The sequence below is a fragment of the Sus scrofa genome, chromosome 10 (assembly GCF_054392235.1).
Source record: "Sus scrofa isolate SSC_HxYL_T2T_F1_AM1 chromosome 10, Sscrofa_HxYL_maternal_Yorkshire_Landrace_v2.0, whole genome shotgun sequence".
NCBI classification, from domain to species: Eukaryota; Metazoa; Chordata; class Mammalia; order Artiodactyla; family Suidae; genus Sus; species Sus scrofa.
In genome coordinates, this window is record NC_139392.1 from 77,378,755 (window position 1) to 77,395,692 (window position 16,938).

General features: G+C 46.8%; 1 protein-coding gene across 50 annotated transcripts in view; it reads right to left on the reverse strand.

Annotated features, from left to right (window-relative positions):
• Window positions 1-1,766: 1,766 nt before the first annotated feature.
• KIAA1217 overlaps window positions 1,767-16,938 on the reverse strand; it is a 325,382-nt gene continuing 310,210 nt past the window's right edge. For 11 of the 50 annotated variants that reach the window (XM_084980264.1, XM_084980263.1, XM_084980262.1 and 8 more), the window contains 5 exons: window positions 11,620-11,739; window positions 6,838-6,915; window positions 5,125-6,723; window positions 4,472-4,594; window positions 1,767-3,770 (listed from right to left, as the gene is read on the reverse strand). In XM_084980264.1, coding sequence (XP_084836390.1) covers window positions 3,276-3,770; window positions 4,472-4,594; window positions 5,125-6,723; window positions 6,838-6,915; window positions 11,620-11,739 — 2,415 coding nt within the window. In that variant the 3' untranslated portion in view covers window positions 1,767-3,275. Of the gene's footprint in view, window positions 3,771-4,312; window positions 4,595-5,124; window positions 6,724-6,837; window positions 6,916-11,619; window positions 11,740-16,938 lie in introns of those variants that run through there. The other 39 variants (XM_084980288.1, XM_084980287.1, XM_084980284.1 and 36 more) reach the window with 8 other exon arrangements.

Consider the following 16,938-nt stretch of genomic DNA (forward strand, 5'->3'; position numbering starts at 1 on the left):
CTAACTACCCTTTACTGGGTGTGCTGTGTGTCGGGCTGGGTCTTAAGAGTTTTCTGTACTATGTCACATTTAATCTTCTCAATGGTCCTGGGAGGTAGGTCAACAGATGAGGAAACCAAGAGGAGCCCAAGGGTGCACAGCCAACAAGTGGCACTGGTTGATGGAAGGATTGTTGAATGACTATGAGAGGCCCCTGTGGTTTATTTCTAAGACTCTTTTTCTCTCTCTCTTATTTTTTTGGCTGTGTGTGCCCTTGGCATGTCGAAGTTCCCAGGCCAGGGACTGAACTTGTGCCAGAGCAGCAGCCTGAGCCGCTGCAGTGACAATACCAGGTCCTTAGCCCTCTGTGCCACAAGGGAACTCCCTAAGCATCTTTCTTATATGCAACAAGCTGTTGGTTGAATGACAAGCCTAAAAGATCACAATAGTGTGAGTCCATTAATAGTGGATAAACAAAATTTGAAAACCCAGGAGCTCGTTCTACCTAACACCACTCACTTTAGACTTAGCGGAACCCAGGTGCCTCTTGTTAATGTTCTCACAGGCAGCTCTACACACCTAGGTTCAGTTCCTCCAATCATGGAAGTTCCCCCTCGTATTTCTGGCAGAGGCTTAAGCAATTGGCTGGGTCTTGGGCAAGGTGACACCTGGCTGGGTCTTGGGCAAGGTGACACCTGGATCCATGCCGAGTTTTTCCTTACCTGGCCGGTGCTCTAGCCTTCATCATACTGGCGAAACTGACCATCACCTGTGCACCCTGGCCAGTGCTCTGGAAGTCTGAAGTTCAGCTGGAAACTGTATTTAGCTGCTTACACAGAATTCTCAGTTTGTCCACACACTGGCGCAAATAAACGGACATGAACAGCTAGCTTGTATGTATAGTTTAACTACATTATATTGTAGTTATACATTATACTATATACATTATAATTTATCGAATGTAGTCATTGAGATTATGGGACATGATTGAAATGTTGGAAACTTTTATACCTAAAAGAAATAAGTTTTCTTCTTATTGCTTTAATTTTGTATCTGTGTGAAATGATGGATGATCATTAAACTTATCGTGGTCAAATTTCATGATGTATGTAAGCCAGATCATTTCACTATACACTTTATACAGTGCTGTGTGTCAACTGCATCTCAATAAGACTGCGCACAAGGGGGGGGGGTGGTGAAAAGATAATGCCTTTCCTGAGTGTGCCCTGAAACATGTGATTACAATTCATATAATGAGCAGAGACATAATAACACATTTCTGGTAAAGGCATCCAGCTCAATAAACCTCAAGCTTGAGAACATTGTCAGGTGCTAAAGTAATGGTAATATTTGTACTTTACATCAAATCGTTAGGTATTTGCAGGGCAAAAAATAATAAGCAGGTTCCTGAGCTTGCTGGTAGTCAGTTCATGATCTTGGTATTATTTTCAGGAGCTTTTCTCCCAGTTTTAAAAATGCATACATACCATGTAATGTTAGCTAGCCTGTTTTCCTCTAGACCAACAATATATATATTTTTTCTGTTTTTTATTTTTATGGCTACACCCAAGGCATAGGGAAATTCCTGGGCCAGAGATTGAATCTGAGCCACAGATGCGACCTATGCCACAGGTGTGGCAATGCTGGCTCCTTTAACCCATTGCCCTGAGCCTGGAATCGAACGCTACCTGAGCCCCTTCAGTTGCACTCTTAACCCACTGGACCACAGGGAGAACACCTAGACCAACAATAGTTTTTAAAATTGAGAACTCAAAAAAAAAAAAATCTAGTGATAAAGTCATTTTATTTCTACTTTACTTCTATTGGCAATTTGAAAAAGAAAGAGAAAGGGATAAGATCCGGTCTGGTAAATGAGGACAGAAACACGTCTGGGTTTGCTTGCCGTCAGCCAAACCTTGATAAGCCACAGAGAAGAGAGTCAGCAGGTGACACGGAAGGCACCACACTTGGATGATTCATCAGGAACTCATTATGAGTCACCGTCGCACTTTCAGAACATCTGTTGGCGTTTGGTTACATGTTTACTTAGGCCCTCAAAGCCAAAACCATTGAACGTGGTAACAGTAACATTTGTTCTTTCACTGGGAAGTAGTTATAGGGACAAGGTACAAAAAATAATAAGCATGCAGCCCTTTATTTAGTTTTGCAAAGTCTCTGCTTATAGTTCTGTATATTACATGACTGTGGTATACAAATACATTTATTTACAAAAACGCTCTAGCTGTGCAAACTGGTTGCTTTTTAAAAATGTCCGGGAAGTCCCATTTCTGCCCATCCCAATATATATGTTTAAAGCATGCCTAAAAATTAACTTTGGTGTGGGAAAACTACTCTATGTGCTGTCCCATATAGTATTTTTGGTGTCTATTTATATATTTACAAAAATTGATCAGTTTACAGAACCGTACAGAAGTGTCCATTTTAAAATCCACAATGCAATAGTGTGGGTTACCAGGTCTCGGACAACAAAGGAAGGATTTAGATACTGCAAAGAAAACAACTATAGAATCCCAATATGTTAAAAAAGAAAAGAGAAAAAAAGGAAAGAAAACGAGCTTGCTGGGGCTGGCAACTTATTATACACGATTTCCACGGCAGTGCAGTAAGGTCGATAATTTGCCTTCTACGTGTGCCCTTGTGTTGGCTTGTGCAGAAGTTCATTGGCTTTATTGTCTAGCACACTACGGTCAAATGTACAATGCTACAGTATCAAAATGTTTTGGCAAAAAAGATCTCGAAAGGAACCATGAGGGTTTTGACAAAAATAGAAATCTGTAATAAAGCTAAATAACACTAAAATAAAAGGAAATATTATAGTATCTGCTTTACAATTTGTATAGTCACACTCGTGTATTTCTCTGTTCACGTCTAGTCTCCGTAATGAAAAATATTTTTATACAAAACATACTAAAATTCTGCGATCGTACATGTTTTACATGCTTAATACAGTTTTTTTTTTTTTTTTTCTTCCTGTCTCACACACACTCTTCTCTCCTGCCACACGCTCTCTGGGTAACACATGCTTCCTTCATTTAATAGGTATTGAATAGACACAGTAAACACTATGTAATTATAACAGCAACAAAGTAAAAACAAAGGAACAAGCTTTACTGAAATCTATTAATCTGAGAGTTAGCACAGGACTTGGCATTAAGCTTCAAACATACAGCAATATGTTACATTCTCTTGGGAAAACAGCTGTCGAAGATGGTTAAAAAAATTTTTTTTTTTTTCGTTAAACGTAACTCCGACTTGCGCCTAATAGGCTGTGGCCTTTAAGAGGTTTCCTTTGCTGTGGATGGGGTGGCTTTGCTTGAACTTCCGTTCTGAGCCTTGTAGCTGGTGAGGCTGGGCGTGTGGACGGTCCTGATGCTCTTGGCACCTTGATTCAGTGAAGTGGGGGAGGCGGGGGAGGGGGGGGAGGAGGAGAAGGAAGGGGGGGCTGCTCGGCCATTTTGAGTCTGCAGTGAGAATGAGAGAGGGTGACCTTTACCTGTATGCGTGGGGCTCTGAAACTTTAAGGAGCCATTAGAGACAGAGGGGATGAGGGAGGCAGAGGGAGCAGATCGTCCTGTTTGGGGGCTGAGAGGGTTAGAAGGAACCGATGGTTTAGTAGCAGGTGGATTAGGGAAGTTAGAGCTGTCACCACTAGAAGAAGGCAGAGAACTGCTTTTCCCAGAGCTGGGAGAAAGGGCTGGAATCTTAGAAGCAGGTAAGGAGGGGAAAGCAGGCTTACAGTCCCCACCAGCTTTCTTAGCACTTCCATTAGCCTGCAAACAAAGACGGCGGGAGACAGTCTGTCAGAAAGCCAGTAACTCCATCAATCCACAGGGTCTGGCAACACAGCCCTTCTGAGAATCATCACATCAAAGACACAACCAAACCAAACCAGTGTAAGGCCTGAGCTAAGTAAGTCTCGTGGTGCAGACCTGGACCTGGGAGAAACCCCCAAAGTGCAGGGCAGAGGACGGACGGAAGAGGAAAGAAGGAAGAAGAGCATTTGTGAGAACAGGCACATCATTCTACTACCAGTTCCGGGTGCTGGGGGGGCCATGCGTGGGGGCTGTTATTGGGGTGTGGTGGGGGCATCGTGATGGAGAGAGTTAATGAGCCTCTAGTGCGATGCAGTCAACACACATGTTAGTACAGGTGACTTTCTGGGCAGGTTCGTCTCAGTTTTCCAAGGGGTTCTGACCGAACCACCACACTCCCCCAAGAAGAGCCACCTTGGCGCCTTGTGTTAACAGGTCAACGCTGGCGTCACAAAGTAAAAGATGTTTTACTGCGAGCATGCAAAAGCGTGGTGAGAAGTTCGACAAAGGCTTTTTAGCCATTCTTCATGCCCCCAGATCCAGGATGTCTAACGTAAACCGTTTATCTTACAAACGCAATATTTGGTATAAACTAAGTCAGCGACTTGCTCCGTAAGTGCAAGAGTGTCCGTCCAAAATTGGGTTTAAGGTAAAACTACCTGACGATATTGGCGGGGATCCTGCAGTTTGGACTGCTTGCCAGGTTTGTCCAGGCTTCCGGGTCTGTTCTTGGAACTCATGGGAACCGGCATCCTGCTTGTCTGGGGGGTCCCGGTGGAGCCCTGTGGAAGGAGCAGCGAGAGGGGGGAGAAAAAGGATGCTTGTGAGTGGGTACCACCGAGGCCGCCCTGCTGTGTGCAGAGACGCTCAACGTGAGAAGCCATAGCCCTACATGCAGGACAGATCGAGGAGACGGACATCAGGAGACACCACTGGGGTTAATTCGAAGAATCAAACAGAATAAAACTGCTCCACTACTGATCAAACGGATTTTAATGTGAGTATCAGAGCAACCACCTCAACGGCAAACGGCTGACCCAGCATCCTGGCGGGTTTCCCAACACCAATCAGCAACAGAGGCAAAAACAGAACCAAGGAGCTGTTAGACACCGAGTTGTTGTTGTTTGGGAGGCGAGGGAGAAAGTGTGAGAGAAAGGGATTGTGGTGAACAGACAAAAAAAAAAAAAAACAACAACAAAACGAGCCACCTGAAAGGAAGCGCATCAATCACAAGACACCTTTTGCTAATGGTGATTATGGCAGATTTAAGAAAGCGGCTGGCTCTGGTCATTTTTCTATCAGACCAAGATACCTTACGTGACGCTGAAGGTATAGATGAGGGGGGCTCTGGGGCAGTGGGAGCTTCATCCAGAACTAGCAAGGATTGGGGACAGGCCTCCTGGGCCAGGTGGGGCGAGCTCGCAGCAGGACCTCTGCTGGAAGAACCCGAGGTGTCAACTAAGGCTTTGGGACTCATCTCACTGATGGTGTTTTCCAGCTGTTTGATGGTCTGCTCCAGGCTGTCCAGCGTCCTGTAGGTATTTTTTCTGATTTCATCAGTTCTGGAAGTCAGAGCCCCGCTCTCCAGACCCGGCCGGTCGGGTCTCCGAGGCGTGTTTTGAGGGGTGTCTTCAGACTGAGACCTACTGATCTCGAAACGCTTGGCTTCTTTGTGCTGCTTCAGGGCGCCGTCCTCCTCCTCCTCCTCGTAAACCACCACCTGCAGGGTCTTCTTTCCCGTCTTGGTTCCCGTGCGAATGGCTTGTGTGAGGGCGGCGAGCTGCTTCTTTGGGAATTTGAATTTGAACTTCTTCTTGGGGCTTTCAAACTGGTCATCGGTCCCATCAGCCTGGCTCTCTGAACTTGGAGAATGGGCTTGGCTGGCGTTGCCCTGCTCAGTTTGATTCACTTCCCGGCCCCCTGATGCTCTGGCCTCCCCTGAATGGGAGGGTGGCTGGAATGTGCTCTCAGCCTGCTGCCCGGCTCCGGGGCCACCCCAGGCCACCTCCTTCGGAAGCTTGGGGACAGTGTTGCTCTGGACCACAGGGTCTCCGCTCTCCTCCTCCTCCTCTTCCTCTATCTTTTCCTCCATCATCATCCTCTCCAGTTCCTCGTCGCATTCCTCAAATATGGTTGACAGTCTCTTATACGCCGACCGGATGTCCATGGGCTCGTCAAAAATGATGATCACGGGTTTCTTGTCCAGGCACACGACCGGCTCTTCATTTTCAGCGCCTGCTGGCCGGAAAGCCGCCTCTTTTTTGGCGTCAATATTGACCGTCTGCACCTCTTCCCCCTGTTTGCTCACTATATCGAGGACCTCCCCGGTGGAGAGGACCTGGACCGCGGTTTTGGTGATCATGAAGGCAATGTTGTCGGTGGTGGAGTTGTCCTCGGTGGGAGAGCTTGGCGTGGTCTCCCCTTCCTCCTGAGAGGTCACGTGAGCATGCCTTGCTCCCCTGGGTCTCAGGACAACTTGGCCAGACTCCGCACTGGGCACCTCTTGGTCTTGAGTTTTGACATCCCGAAGAGTCGATTCGCTTGGTCTTGGGGCCGAGGGAAGGTAAGACTTCTCTGTATTTTCTTGCCCTTGGTGACTCACCCCCTTGGTCTTCCCATAATTCATCTTCTGATTCCCAGGGTCAGATACGGGGGACTGCAGCCCGGAGTTCTTAGGTCCTTTACTGATTTCATCTTCTAATGGACTAACACCGGAAAAACTAGCGTTGACCTTAGACACATTTTTCTGGGAAAAGTTTCTACCGTCTCTGAGTGAACTCTTGGTGGGTGTGGAATTCTCCTTCATTAAGATGTCAGTTTTGTATTCTGATGTTCTTGCTGCATCAGAAACACTATTCTCCATTCCTCTTTCCCACTTAGGGTTACTAGGTGTGAGAGCCCCTGCAGTGACCTGAAAGCAAAAGTGAAGGAGGGAAACCACAGTGATCAGAAATGGATCTGCAAAGGAAGCGAATTAATCTGCAAAGGCAGGGTACCACTGGGAACACAGGGCTGGCAAACTCACCTTTCGGGATTCCATTTGGGGGTCATTTTCATATTCAACCTCAGATTTCCGTACGTCTTCTGGGAAAAATTCCAAATTCTGGTAGAATAGTGTAGGACACGTTACTCCACAAAACCACATCCCCCCCAAAGTGGACTCTAACTAGACTGTTGCTTTCGTTACACTTCCAACACATGCGGGCCGAGCACAGTTGTTAACCCACCAGTCCAACGCCTATAGCTCTGTTTACCTTGGCTTGCTAAGTTCTCCAGCTTCCAAAAATGCCCTGTGTTTGCGCCAGATGGAAAGCTCAATTAGCTCACATGCTTCAAGGATTTCAGATTTTGGTGGGGGTGGGGGCGGGGGCGGGCATTTAAGAGAATAAAGGGGCTGGTTCTGGACCAACACGTCCTCTTTTCAACATCTGATTGGGAGCTTAGCTGACTCGCCAGACGGACGACTAGGGTGGGAATAGATGAAAGTACAATACCTCTGCGGGCAGATTTCGATTCTAAACTGGATCTGTCACTTCACTTAGGCAAGTCACTTTACTTCCCTGGGCCTTTTTTTTTTTTTTTTTTTTTTTTTTGCCTATAAACTGAGGAACTAGACCAGGAAAGTTTTCGTGTCTCTGCCATCTCATTATTTCGGTCTGATTTCTACTTCTTTTGTGGGGATTGTCCTTTAAGGACTTTGCAATGGTTGGGTGTGGTACTTGGAGACTGAAAAAAAGAAAACTACATTATTCTTCCCTGGTCAAAACCCAGATTTGAAAATGTACTTGCAGTTTGTATTTGCATTTGCCAAGTAGTGTCAAAAGGACCTTCAAACTAATCATAGCCAGGATGATCCAATCCCGATTTGGAGTGACAACGAGGCCAAAGTGGCATCTAAGCATTTACAAAACAGATATTTGAGGCTTAAGTGCTGTCTGTGACATCAGGATTCAGCTCTGATGCTCTGTGTGCTATCAGGCAGACGGAAGATGCACTTCTGAGGGTCTCACCCAGATTCAGAAGGTGAGAACCCAGCAGTGAGGACCAGGTGTAAAGAATGCTCCACCAGGCAAAAGGGTGTATGGGTCGCTCCGGGCCCTGGCACAATACTAATGCTAGCCACGCCCTTGTCACTTCCAAGGCACTGCTGTCCTTTTTTCTTGCGGCAGAAGCCCAAGAGGAAGAGGTGGTTCAGAGCAGGACAGGACACAATCCCAAAGCATCAACAACATAACAGAGCACAAGAACCCAGGCCCTACCAAAGACAGCCCAGAGCAATCCTAGCACCTGGCAAAAAAATGGAAAGAATATTCATATTGGAACATTCAAGGGGTTACACCCAGAGACAAGAGAGTCAGTATTAATCACGAGAAAATCTGACACAGGATACGGGGTGCATTAGCCACCCAACACCTCCTGTTTCACCTCCCCTCGTCATCGGGCCCCAAACAAGTGCAATGGGATTTAATGTAGCTGCTGTGGTGGCACACTATCTCTTTTGTGAGATTTTAAGTTTAGATTTAACAACCAACGCATCAAGTAAAAGTTTGCAAGAAAAAAAAAAAAAATAAATGAGTTTTCAACTCCAAGCAGGGAGGCAGGAATGTTATGCCAGGACCCGAGTGCGAATTCACTCTTGAATCAAAGGAGGAATTGGCAGCAGCAGGGCTGCTGCTCTGCTGGCCCCAGTTACTGGGAGGCGAGGGCGGCATCTGTCCTGATGGGTCAGGGCCCATGTCACACTTGTTAAATATCTCACATGGCCCGCAGCAGCACCTGTGTATTAACATGGATCTGGTAGCAGGAAGATTCCAGTGGAAAGCCACTAAGATGAAGATGTCAAGTGTGGGTGGCACATGACCTGGCATTTTGGATGCTGGGCTAGAAAAATGAAGGCATGGATCAAAGCAAGCGTACTACCTTAATGAGGGCACCCTGGTCACAAGTGTTACACACTTTCACAATGATATCTTCCATAGTCTCAGGCAGTCAAGACTCTGCGTGGAGTTAATCACCTATTAAGCCTCATTAATATCTGTTTTGGGGCGCTGCGATTTGAGTTGTTCAGACAGCTTGTAAAGTTGGAACAATATGCATTTGAACAATAAACCGAAATGAGAGACCTAAGTTATAGAAAAATTGCATAAAAGTAAGTACGAGGCAGGCGCTGCAGGAGAAGAGGAAAACTTTAGGAAACACGTGATTTATACCAGAGGAGAGGAAGAGCACAGGAACACATTAAAAATGACAACAATTTGGGGAAAGGTCTGATAGTCATGGTTATTATAAAGTAGATCTACTGAGTATAATTATCCAGAAAAAGCACCTATAATTAAACCCAGCATTTAATGCCCTAGGGCAGGGTATTCAGTTTAGACCTGCTCAGTATCTGATGGACCCTTGGTTGAGACCAATGTGATAAATGTGACCTTTCTTTCTTGCTTGCTTTTCTTTTTAAGGCAGCACCTGCAGCATACAGATGTTTCCAGGATAGAGGGTCTACTCCGAGCTGCAGCTGCCAGCCTACGCCACAGCCATAGCAACGTGGGATCCAAGCCATGTCTGCGACCTACACCACAGCTCACGTCAATGCCAGATCCTTAACCCACTGAGCAAGGCCGGGAATGGATACTCGTCGGGTTCTTAACCCACTGAGCCACAACAGGAACTCCAGGGACATGGATTTCTAATTGCAGGACCAGAAATCCCAGGCAATATTTTAGCATATTAGCAAAATTCTACAATGAGATGATGATTATCTCTGGAGGAATTTTTGAGAAGCTCCCGGTCAGTTTTTAGAAGTCACACCAGCTGGAGCGTAGCACGAAACTCAGGGTACACCAGGGCCTTCCATTAAATTGGTCTTAATAAGGCCACATAAGGAAATCCCACAGACTGAAAAAGCAATTTCTAATGGGATCATCATGCGTTCAGCTCCCAGTAACAGGAGGTTTTTTTTTTGGGGGGGGGGCTGTACCTGCGGTATATGGAAATTCCCCGTCTAGGGGTCAAACTGGAGCCACAGCTGCCGACCTACGCCACAGCTTGTGGCAAAGCCGGATCCCTAACCCACTGAGCAAGGCCAGTGATCAAACCCACATCCTCACCAGCACTGCGTTGGGTTCTTAACCTGTTGAACTACACAACAGGAATTGCAATAGGAGGTTTTCTTCAAGAGCAAGATTTATCACCAATAACACCCTAATCTCCCCTGCTGCAGAGAGAAAGAGATCCCCCATCACCTGGATGTCAGTTTCATTCACCAGATACATGAGTTTACAGGAGGCTGTGAACCAGGGAGGAGCAGGTCAGCCTCTAGAGCAGGGTTGCAGGCTGGGAGCTGGGAGCCCCAGGACCTCATCTTGTGAAGGATTATGCTAGAAGAGCCCTCTGGTTTCGCGATCCTGTATCTCCTTCACTGAGCTGACTTAATTCCTGGATTGAGGTACCGACTTGGAGGAGCTGTTGGGCTATACACGGGGGCTGGATTGTTTGACTTTATTTAAGGGTCGCTAGAACCTTTGAATCCTGAGGTTTAAGGTCCTGGCAAAAAAAAGTTAAGACTTGGTCATGATAAGCTTTCTATCCTGAAATTTATTTGTTTATTTTCGGTGCCCATGACAGGTGGACGTTCCCAGGCCAGGGATCGAACCCGTGTTATAGCAGTGACCCGAGCCACTGCAGGGACAATGCCCAATCCTTAACCTACTGGGCCACGAGGGAACTCCTGAAATTTCGACAGAGGCTTCATTCAGATCCAAAAATCACAAAAGCCCTAGATTCAATTTCCAAAGTTGAAATTCACACATTCAAGGCAAAGTCCTTTCCCTAAAGTCCTTATGTCATGAGAGCGACCTTTGTTCCAGAGTCTGGACATCTGTTTTGATACCATGAGAATGGCACAAAGCATGAAAACGATACTGAACTTCCTGCCTTGGAAGGTACGCTTTGAGAATTTGTAACAATAACGAGACCTCAGTTTGGCATCCTTGAATATGTGTGCAAATATACAAGTATATGTTTCCATGGATACACCTATGGATGCTGGCAGGTATACATCTCTGCTATGGAATTTAAAGCTTTCACCTACTTTTAACGTAGCTGTCTTTGGTTCAGAAGACTTTTTTTTTTTTTTTTTTTTAAATCTTTTTAGGGCCGTACTCGAGGCATAGCTGTAGCTTCTGGCCTACACCACAGCCACAGCAATGCAGGATCCAAGCCGCATCTTTTAATCTTTTTAGGGCCATACTCGAGGCATATAGAGGATCCAAGGCTAGGGGTCCAGTCGGAGCTGTAGCTTCTGGCCTACACCACAGCCACAGCAATGCAGGATCCAAGCCGCATCTGTGATCTACACCACAGCTCATGGCAACACCAGATCCTGAACCCACTGAGTGAGGCTAGGGATTGAACCCGCGTCCTCATGGATGCTAGTCAGATTCACTTCTGCTGAGCCACGACGGGAACTCCAAGAAGACATACTAAAAATTAGAAAAAGTGCTCCCATTCCCCTCCCCCCCAGAACTGTCCTAGAAAATCTTGAAAGGTATCTATCATTGGTTGGGGAACATAATGCCTAAATTCTGCATATAGCATCGTGTGCCGAGTGCAGGAACACAGCGTTTGCTCTGGAAACCCCAGCCAGAGATCTCGGGTGAAACCCCACGCTCTGTCTCCATTAGTTAAAAAAAAAAAAAAGGTGAGGAGAAGAGAGAAGGCACAGAAGCTCAAGCACAGGAGCGGTGTTAGTGTCAGAGCCAGGAAAGAAGGAGGGTCCACGGTGGCCAGCGGGTAACTGCCACGTTACCTTCTTCTCCTTGGGTGGGACTGTGGCCCCCGGCCTAGTGTCCTTAATGTGACCATCGACCCTGGACGGCTCAGCATGACTGTTTGAATTTACATCCGTAAGGGAACACTTCTGGAATGCCTGAGGAATTAAAATACTGAGGTTAACGGGGATCCGAGTGTGGGGAGGACGGCGGAGGGAACAGGCAGGGAGTCCAGAGGATTCCCCGTCAGACCCCGACCCGGGTCGGCACGTGGTCATGCCAGGGCCGGGGAGGCCGTGCATGCCGACCCTGAAAACCAGCTCCGCATATGACCTCAGACTGGCAAAACCCAGGGCACACGCATCTTATTTCCTGGGCCAGGTCAAGATCAATGGACAAAGCCCTTGAAAAGAATACCCCTTCTTCCTGTCCTGGTGAAACTGATCTGTGCTTAGTTTGGGCTTCTTTTAAAGGGCTTTGGCAAAACCATTCATTCATTCATTTACTTTTTCGTTTGTTAGGTTGATAATTTTTCTTTTTTATTATAGCTGCTTTCAATGTTCTGTCAATTTCTGCTGTACAGCAAAGGGACCCAGTTATTCACACACACACACACACACACACACACACACACACACACACACACATTCTTTTTGTCGGAGAATTATGCTCCATCAGTTTCCATCACAAGGGTCTGGATATAGTTCCCTGTGCTATGCAGCAGGATCTCATTGCTTATTCACTCCAAATGCAATAGTTTGCATCTACTAACCCTAAACTCCCAGTCTATCCCACTCTCTCCCCCTCCCCCTTGGCAACCACAAGTCTGTTCTCTCTATTCATGAGTCTGCTTCTATTTGTTTATTTATTTATTGCTGTGCCTGCAGCAGGCAGAAGTTCCCCGGCCCAGGATTGAACGTGCACCACAGCAGTGACCCTCGCCACAGCAGTAACAACACCAGGTCCTTAACCACGAGGCCACCAGGGAACTCCAAAAGGGCTTCTGCCCTTTAAAAAGAGCTGGGTGTGTCCATGCATTAAGACGGAAGAAGAAGCTCTCTTTCCTTTTGTTTGCTCTTCATTTTCTTTACCAGTTTGATTGAGATTATAGATAAAGGGGCAGCTGGTGTTGCAAACCTTTAAACTGTAAAATGAAAGTAATTGTCAACCGTTCAGCATCGGCAACAGCAACATCATAACATAGCGGAATTAACTGAGGCTTGTCACCTTGCAGGCTGTTCTGAGTGGCCTGGGAGCTGCCTGGCCCCACAGGCTTGTCTCTGACTGATCAGAGTGATAGGCGCCCACGGCCACTCACGGGAACACTGAGAAAGCATCGGCTGTGTCTATGGGGCAGAAAGACAGTGACGAGTTACATGATCCTGAGAGTGAGAGAGATGGTAACCCAAGCACGGAAATGTCCCAAACTCAGCAGGTCTCCATCAGGCCATGACACTCAGTGGAAAAAATACTCTCACCCAGGCTTCACTCTGGGAATAAAGAAGTCAGACGCTCAGGGATACAGGACTTAAAAAAACAAAACAAACCAAAAACCCCTTGGCTCTTCCATGTGTGGTTATTCTTTGTGCAGGAAGGATTAAAGACCAGTTATTTTAAGTTAATAATTTCAAATAATCACCTTGTATTTCTTAATGTCAAATGCCGTCACCTGGAAATAATCGCAGGCAGAAAGAATCACCCACGCCCACCGCCTCTGCCCCCCACCCCCCATGACCATTTCAGTCCAGGTTCTGCAATTCCAGTGGAGGAGTTCCCGTTGTTGCGCAGTGAAATGAATCCCACTAGTATCCGTGAGGATGTGGGTTCGATCCCTGGCTTCGCTCAATGGGTTGGGGATCCAGTGCTGCTGTGAGCTGCGGTGTAGGCCAGTAGCTACAGCTCCAACTCAACCCCTAGCCTGGGAATGTCTATATGTGGCAGGTGCAGCCCTAAAAAAACCAAAAAATAAAATAAAATAAATAAAATAAAATGCGAGTGGAGTGGATGGCTGGGGCCTTCCCCAGCCTTGCTGGTTCTCCCAGTAGAGACCCTGGTTGGTCCTCAGTGGCCCTCAGATGCCCTGGGCTCTGCTGACTGAGGCTACTTGCCGTCGCTGTTGGGCTGTTAAGACCCTGGACTTTGGAGCCTGTGGTTTCTCCTGGTGCCTGGTGACCCAGGGCCGGAAAGCTGTTTCATAATTACACTCAGGAGGCTGCCACTGCTCCTTGTCCTGCCAAAGCGAGTGTTTGTGTCAAACTCTAGAGCCTTCAGAAGTCAAGGCATCAGCACGGTCATTGGCTGACTTCAGCCGCAGCACACTGGCCCTCCCCACAGCTAGAAGGCTAATGAGGTCTGGTTACCCGAGGGTTAGAGCATGACATTCACCACTGTTTCCTGACCCCCGAGGGACAGCACAGGAAGCGAGACACTCTGCCCTTTGTAAAGCTTTTTTTTTTTTTTTTTTTTTGTCTTTGCTATTTCTTTGGGCTGCTCCCGCGGCATATGGAGGTTCCCAGGCTAGGGGTCCAATCGGAGCTGTAGCCACCAGCCTACGCCAGAGCCACAGCAACATGGGATCCGAGCCGCGTCTGCAACCTACACCACAGCTCACGGCAACGTCGGATCGTTAACCCACTGAGCAAGGGCAGGGACCGAACCCGAAACCTCATGGTTCCTAGTCGGATTCGTTAACCACTGCGCCACGACGGGAACTCCTGTAAAGCTTTAAGTCACAGAGGGCATCCAAGGTGTTTAGACTCTGATGGAAAGAAAGATTCTCAAGTTACGGGCTCTGAGCAGCTAGTCCAGGGTATTCACAAGCCTAAAAGCTTCCACTTCTTTGATTAATAGTGATGGTTCACTTTTCACAGATTAGAAATGATGTAGTGCTTAGTCATCCATCGAACCAGACTGGGCCATCATTTATTTATACTATGGTTTATTTATCTTAAATTTTTTAGGGCTGCACCTGCAGCATATGGAAGTTTCCAGGCTAGGGGTGGAATTGGAGTTGCAGCCTATACCACAGCCACAGCAATGCTGGATCCAAGCCACATGTGCGAACTTTGCCACGGGGTGCGGCAATGCCAGATCCTTAACCCAGTGAGCAAGGCAGGGATCAAACCTGAATCCTCATGGATACTAATCAAGTTCTTAACCCTCTGAGCCACAACAGGAACTCCCTATGCCATGATTTATTTATTACTTATATGTGTTTGTTATTTATATCATAATTTGCAGACAAATGCTACAACTAATGGCTCCAGCATCTGCCTACACATCTTAGGATGAGAACCTGCCCTGCAACAAGCAGCCTTGACACACCAGTGTCTTTGTCAGAAGTTCTCACTCGGATAACCGGGTGATGGAGCCTCTCTGCTCTCAACTGTTTCATGAGTCACTATCTATATAAATTTGTGGTTCCCATGAATGAAATTCTCTGACCAGTCCCAAAATCTGTAAGAAACTGAGGGAGGGGGTGTCTCAGGCCAGTCTGAGTTTGAATGGGGCTATAAAGGGCTCATGCATGTGACAAATCAACCAGCAGCCCTGTGTTCCCTGAAAAATGCAAGCAGCTCCATTATTACCATGGAAATCAGGGCAGAAGAGCTGAGGTGGAAATGCCATGGCTTGAAAGTTCTCCCTCCTCCAGCTGAAGGATGCAGATCTCTGGGCCTGCACAGAACCACGGGCACCTTAGTGAATATGTTTTGAAGCCCTAAGGAGGTTGGGATCTGACCATCGAATGAGAAAAAAAAAAAATCCTACATTAATTTCAGGATCAAAACCAAATACTCTAGGAACCGACTTTGGTCTAGGAACCATGTTGATGACAGATTAATGTTCTAGAATGTATACCCAGAGCAGATTCATACCCATGGTCTGAATGTGGCTGAATGTGGGATTAGCTTTGGGTAGAGCCCTGTACCCCATCCTCAATTCTATGAGTAGAGGGTGCCGATTCGTTAACAAATAAAAATCGAAAAATAAATAAAGTGTCATGTCTCAAATAGACCAAAGAAAATGGGCAACAACATGATTCAGCTTTTCAGAATACCTGGAAAGATGACACTGACACTGAATGGGGACCTGGATTGGAAGACAGGAGGCCACATGATTCCGGGCCTGTCATTCTAAGAATTAGAGCCAAAGACCTGGGATCCCACTTGAAGGGGGCTTTCATCAGTCAGTATGAAGACTGGGATGATAGCTGGTATGTCTAATCCTCATCTTAATTGCTTTGCTTTGAATGACTGATTGATTGTCTTTTAGGGCCACACCCACAGCATATGGAAGTTCCCAGGATAGGGGTCTGACTGGAGCTGCAGCTGCCGGTCTACCCACAGCCACAGCCACACCAGATCTGAACCGCATCTGTGATCTACACTGTAGCTCATGGCAACACTGGATCCTTAACCCTACTGAGCAGGGCCAGGGATTGAATCCGAATCTTCAGAGATAATAGTTGGGTTCATTTACACTGAGCCACAATGGGAACTCCATTTTTTTATTTTTTATTTTTATTTTTAATTAAAAAAAAAATCTTTTTATGGCCACACCTGCAGCGCATGGAGGTTCCCAGGCTAGGAGCTGAATCAGAGCTGTAGCTGCCGGCCTATGTCGCAGCAACATGGGATCTGAGCTGCATATGTGACCTACACCACAGTTCATGGCAATGCCAGATCCTTAACCCACTGAGTGAGGCCTGGGATCAAACCCATATCCTTATGGATACTAGTTGGGTTTGCTTTTTTCTTCTTCTTCTTCTTTTTTTTTTGCTTTTTAGGGCCAAAACCACAGCATATGGAGGTTCCCAGGCTAGGGGTTGAATCAGAACTACAGCTGCCAGCCTACACCACAGCCACAGCAATGACAGATCTGAGCCACGTCTGCAGCCTACACCACAGCTCACGGCAACGCTGGATCCTTAACCCACTAAGAGAGGCCAGGGATTGAACCCATGTCCTCATGGATCCTAGTTGGGTTCGTTACCACTGAGCTAAGACAGAAACCCCACTAGTTGGGTTCTTAATCCGCTGAGTCACAACAGGAACTCCTAATTTTTTCTTAAATTTTATGGCTGCACTGGTGGCTGTTCCTGGGCCAGGGACAGAATCCATGCCAAAGCTGTGGTACAGCTGCAGAAATGCTGTATCCTTAACCCCCTGTGCTGGGCTGGGGATTGAATCTGAGCCTCTGCAGTGATCTGAGCCGCTGCAATCTGATTCTTAACCCACTGCACTACAGCAGGAACTCTGGATTTCTTATTTTTTTTTAAATTTGTTTTTTAAAATGAAGCAGCGACTATTCACACTGAAAGAAAGGAGAGGAAATCCTACCAGCCAGAGCTAGGAAAG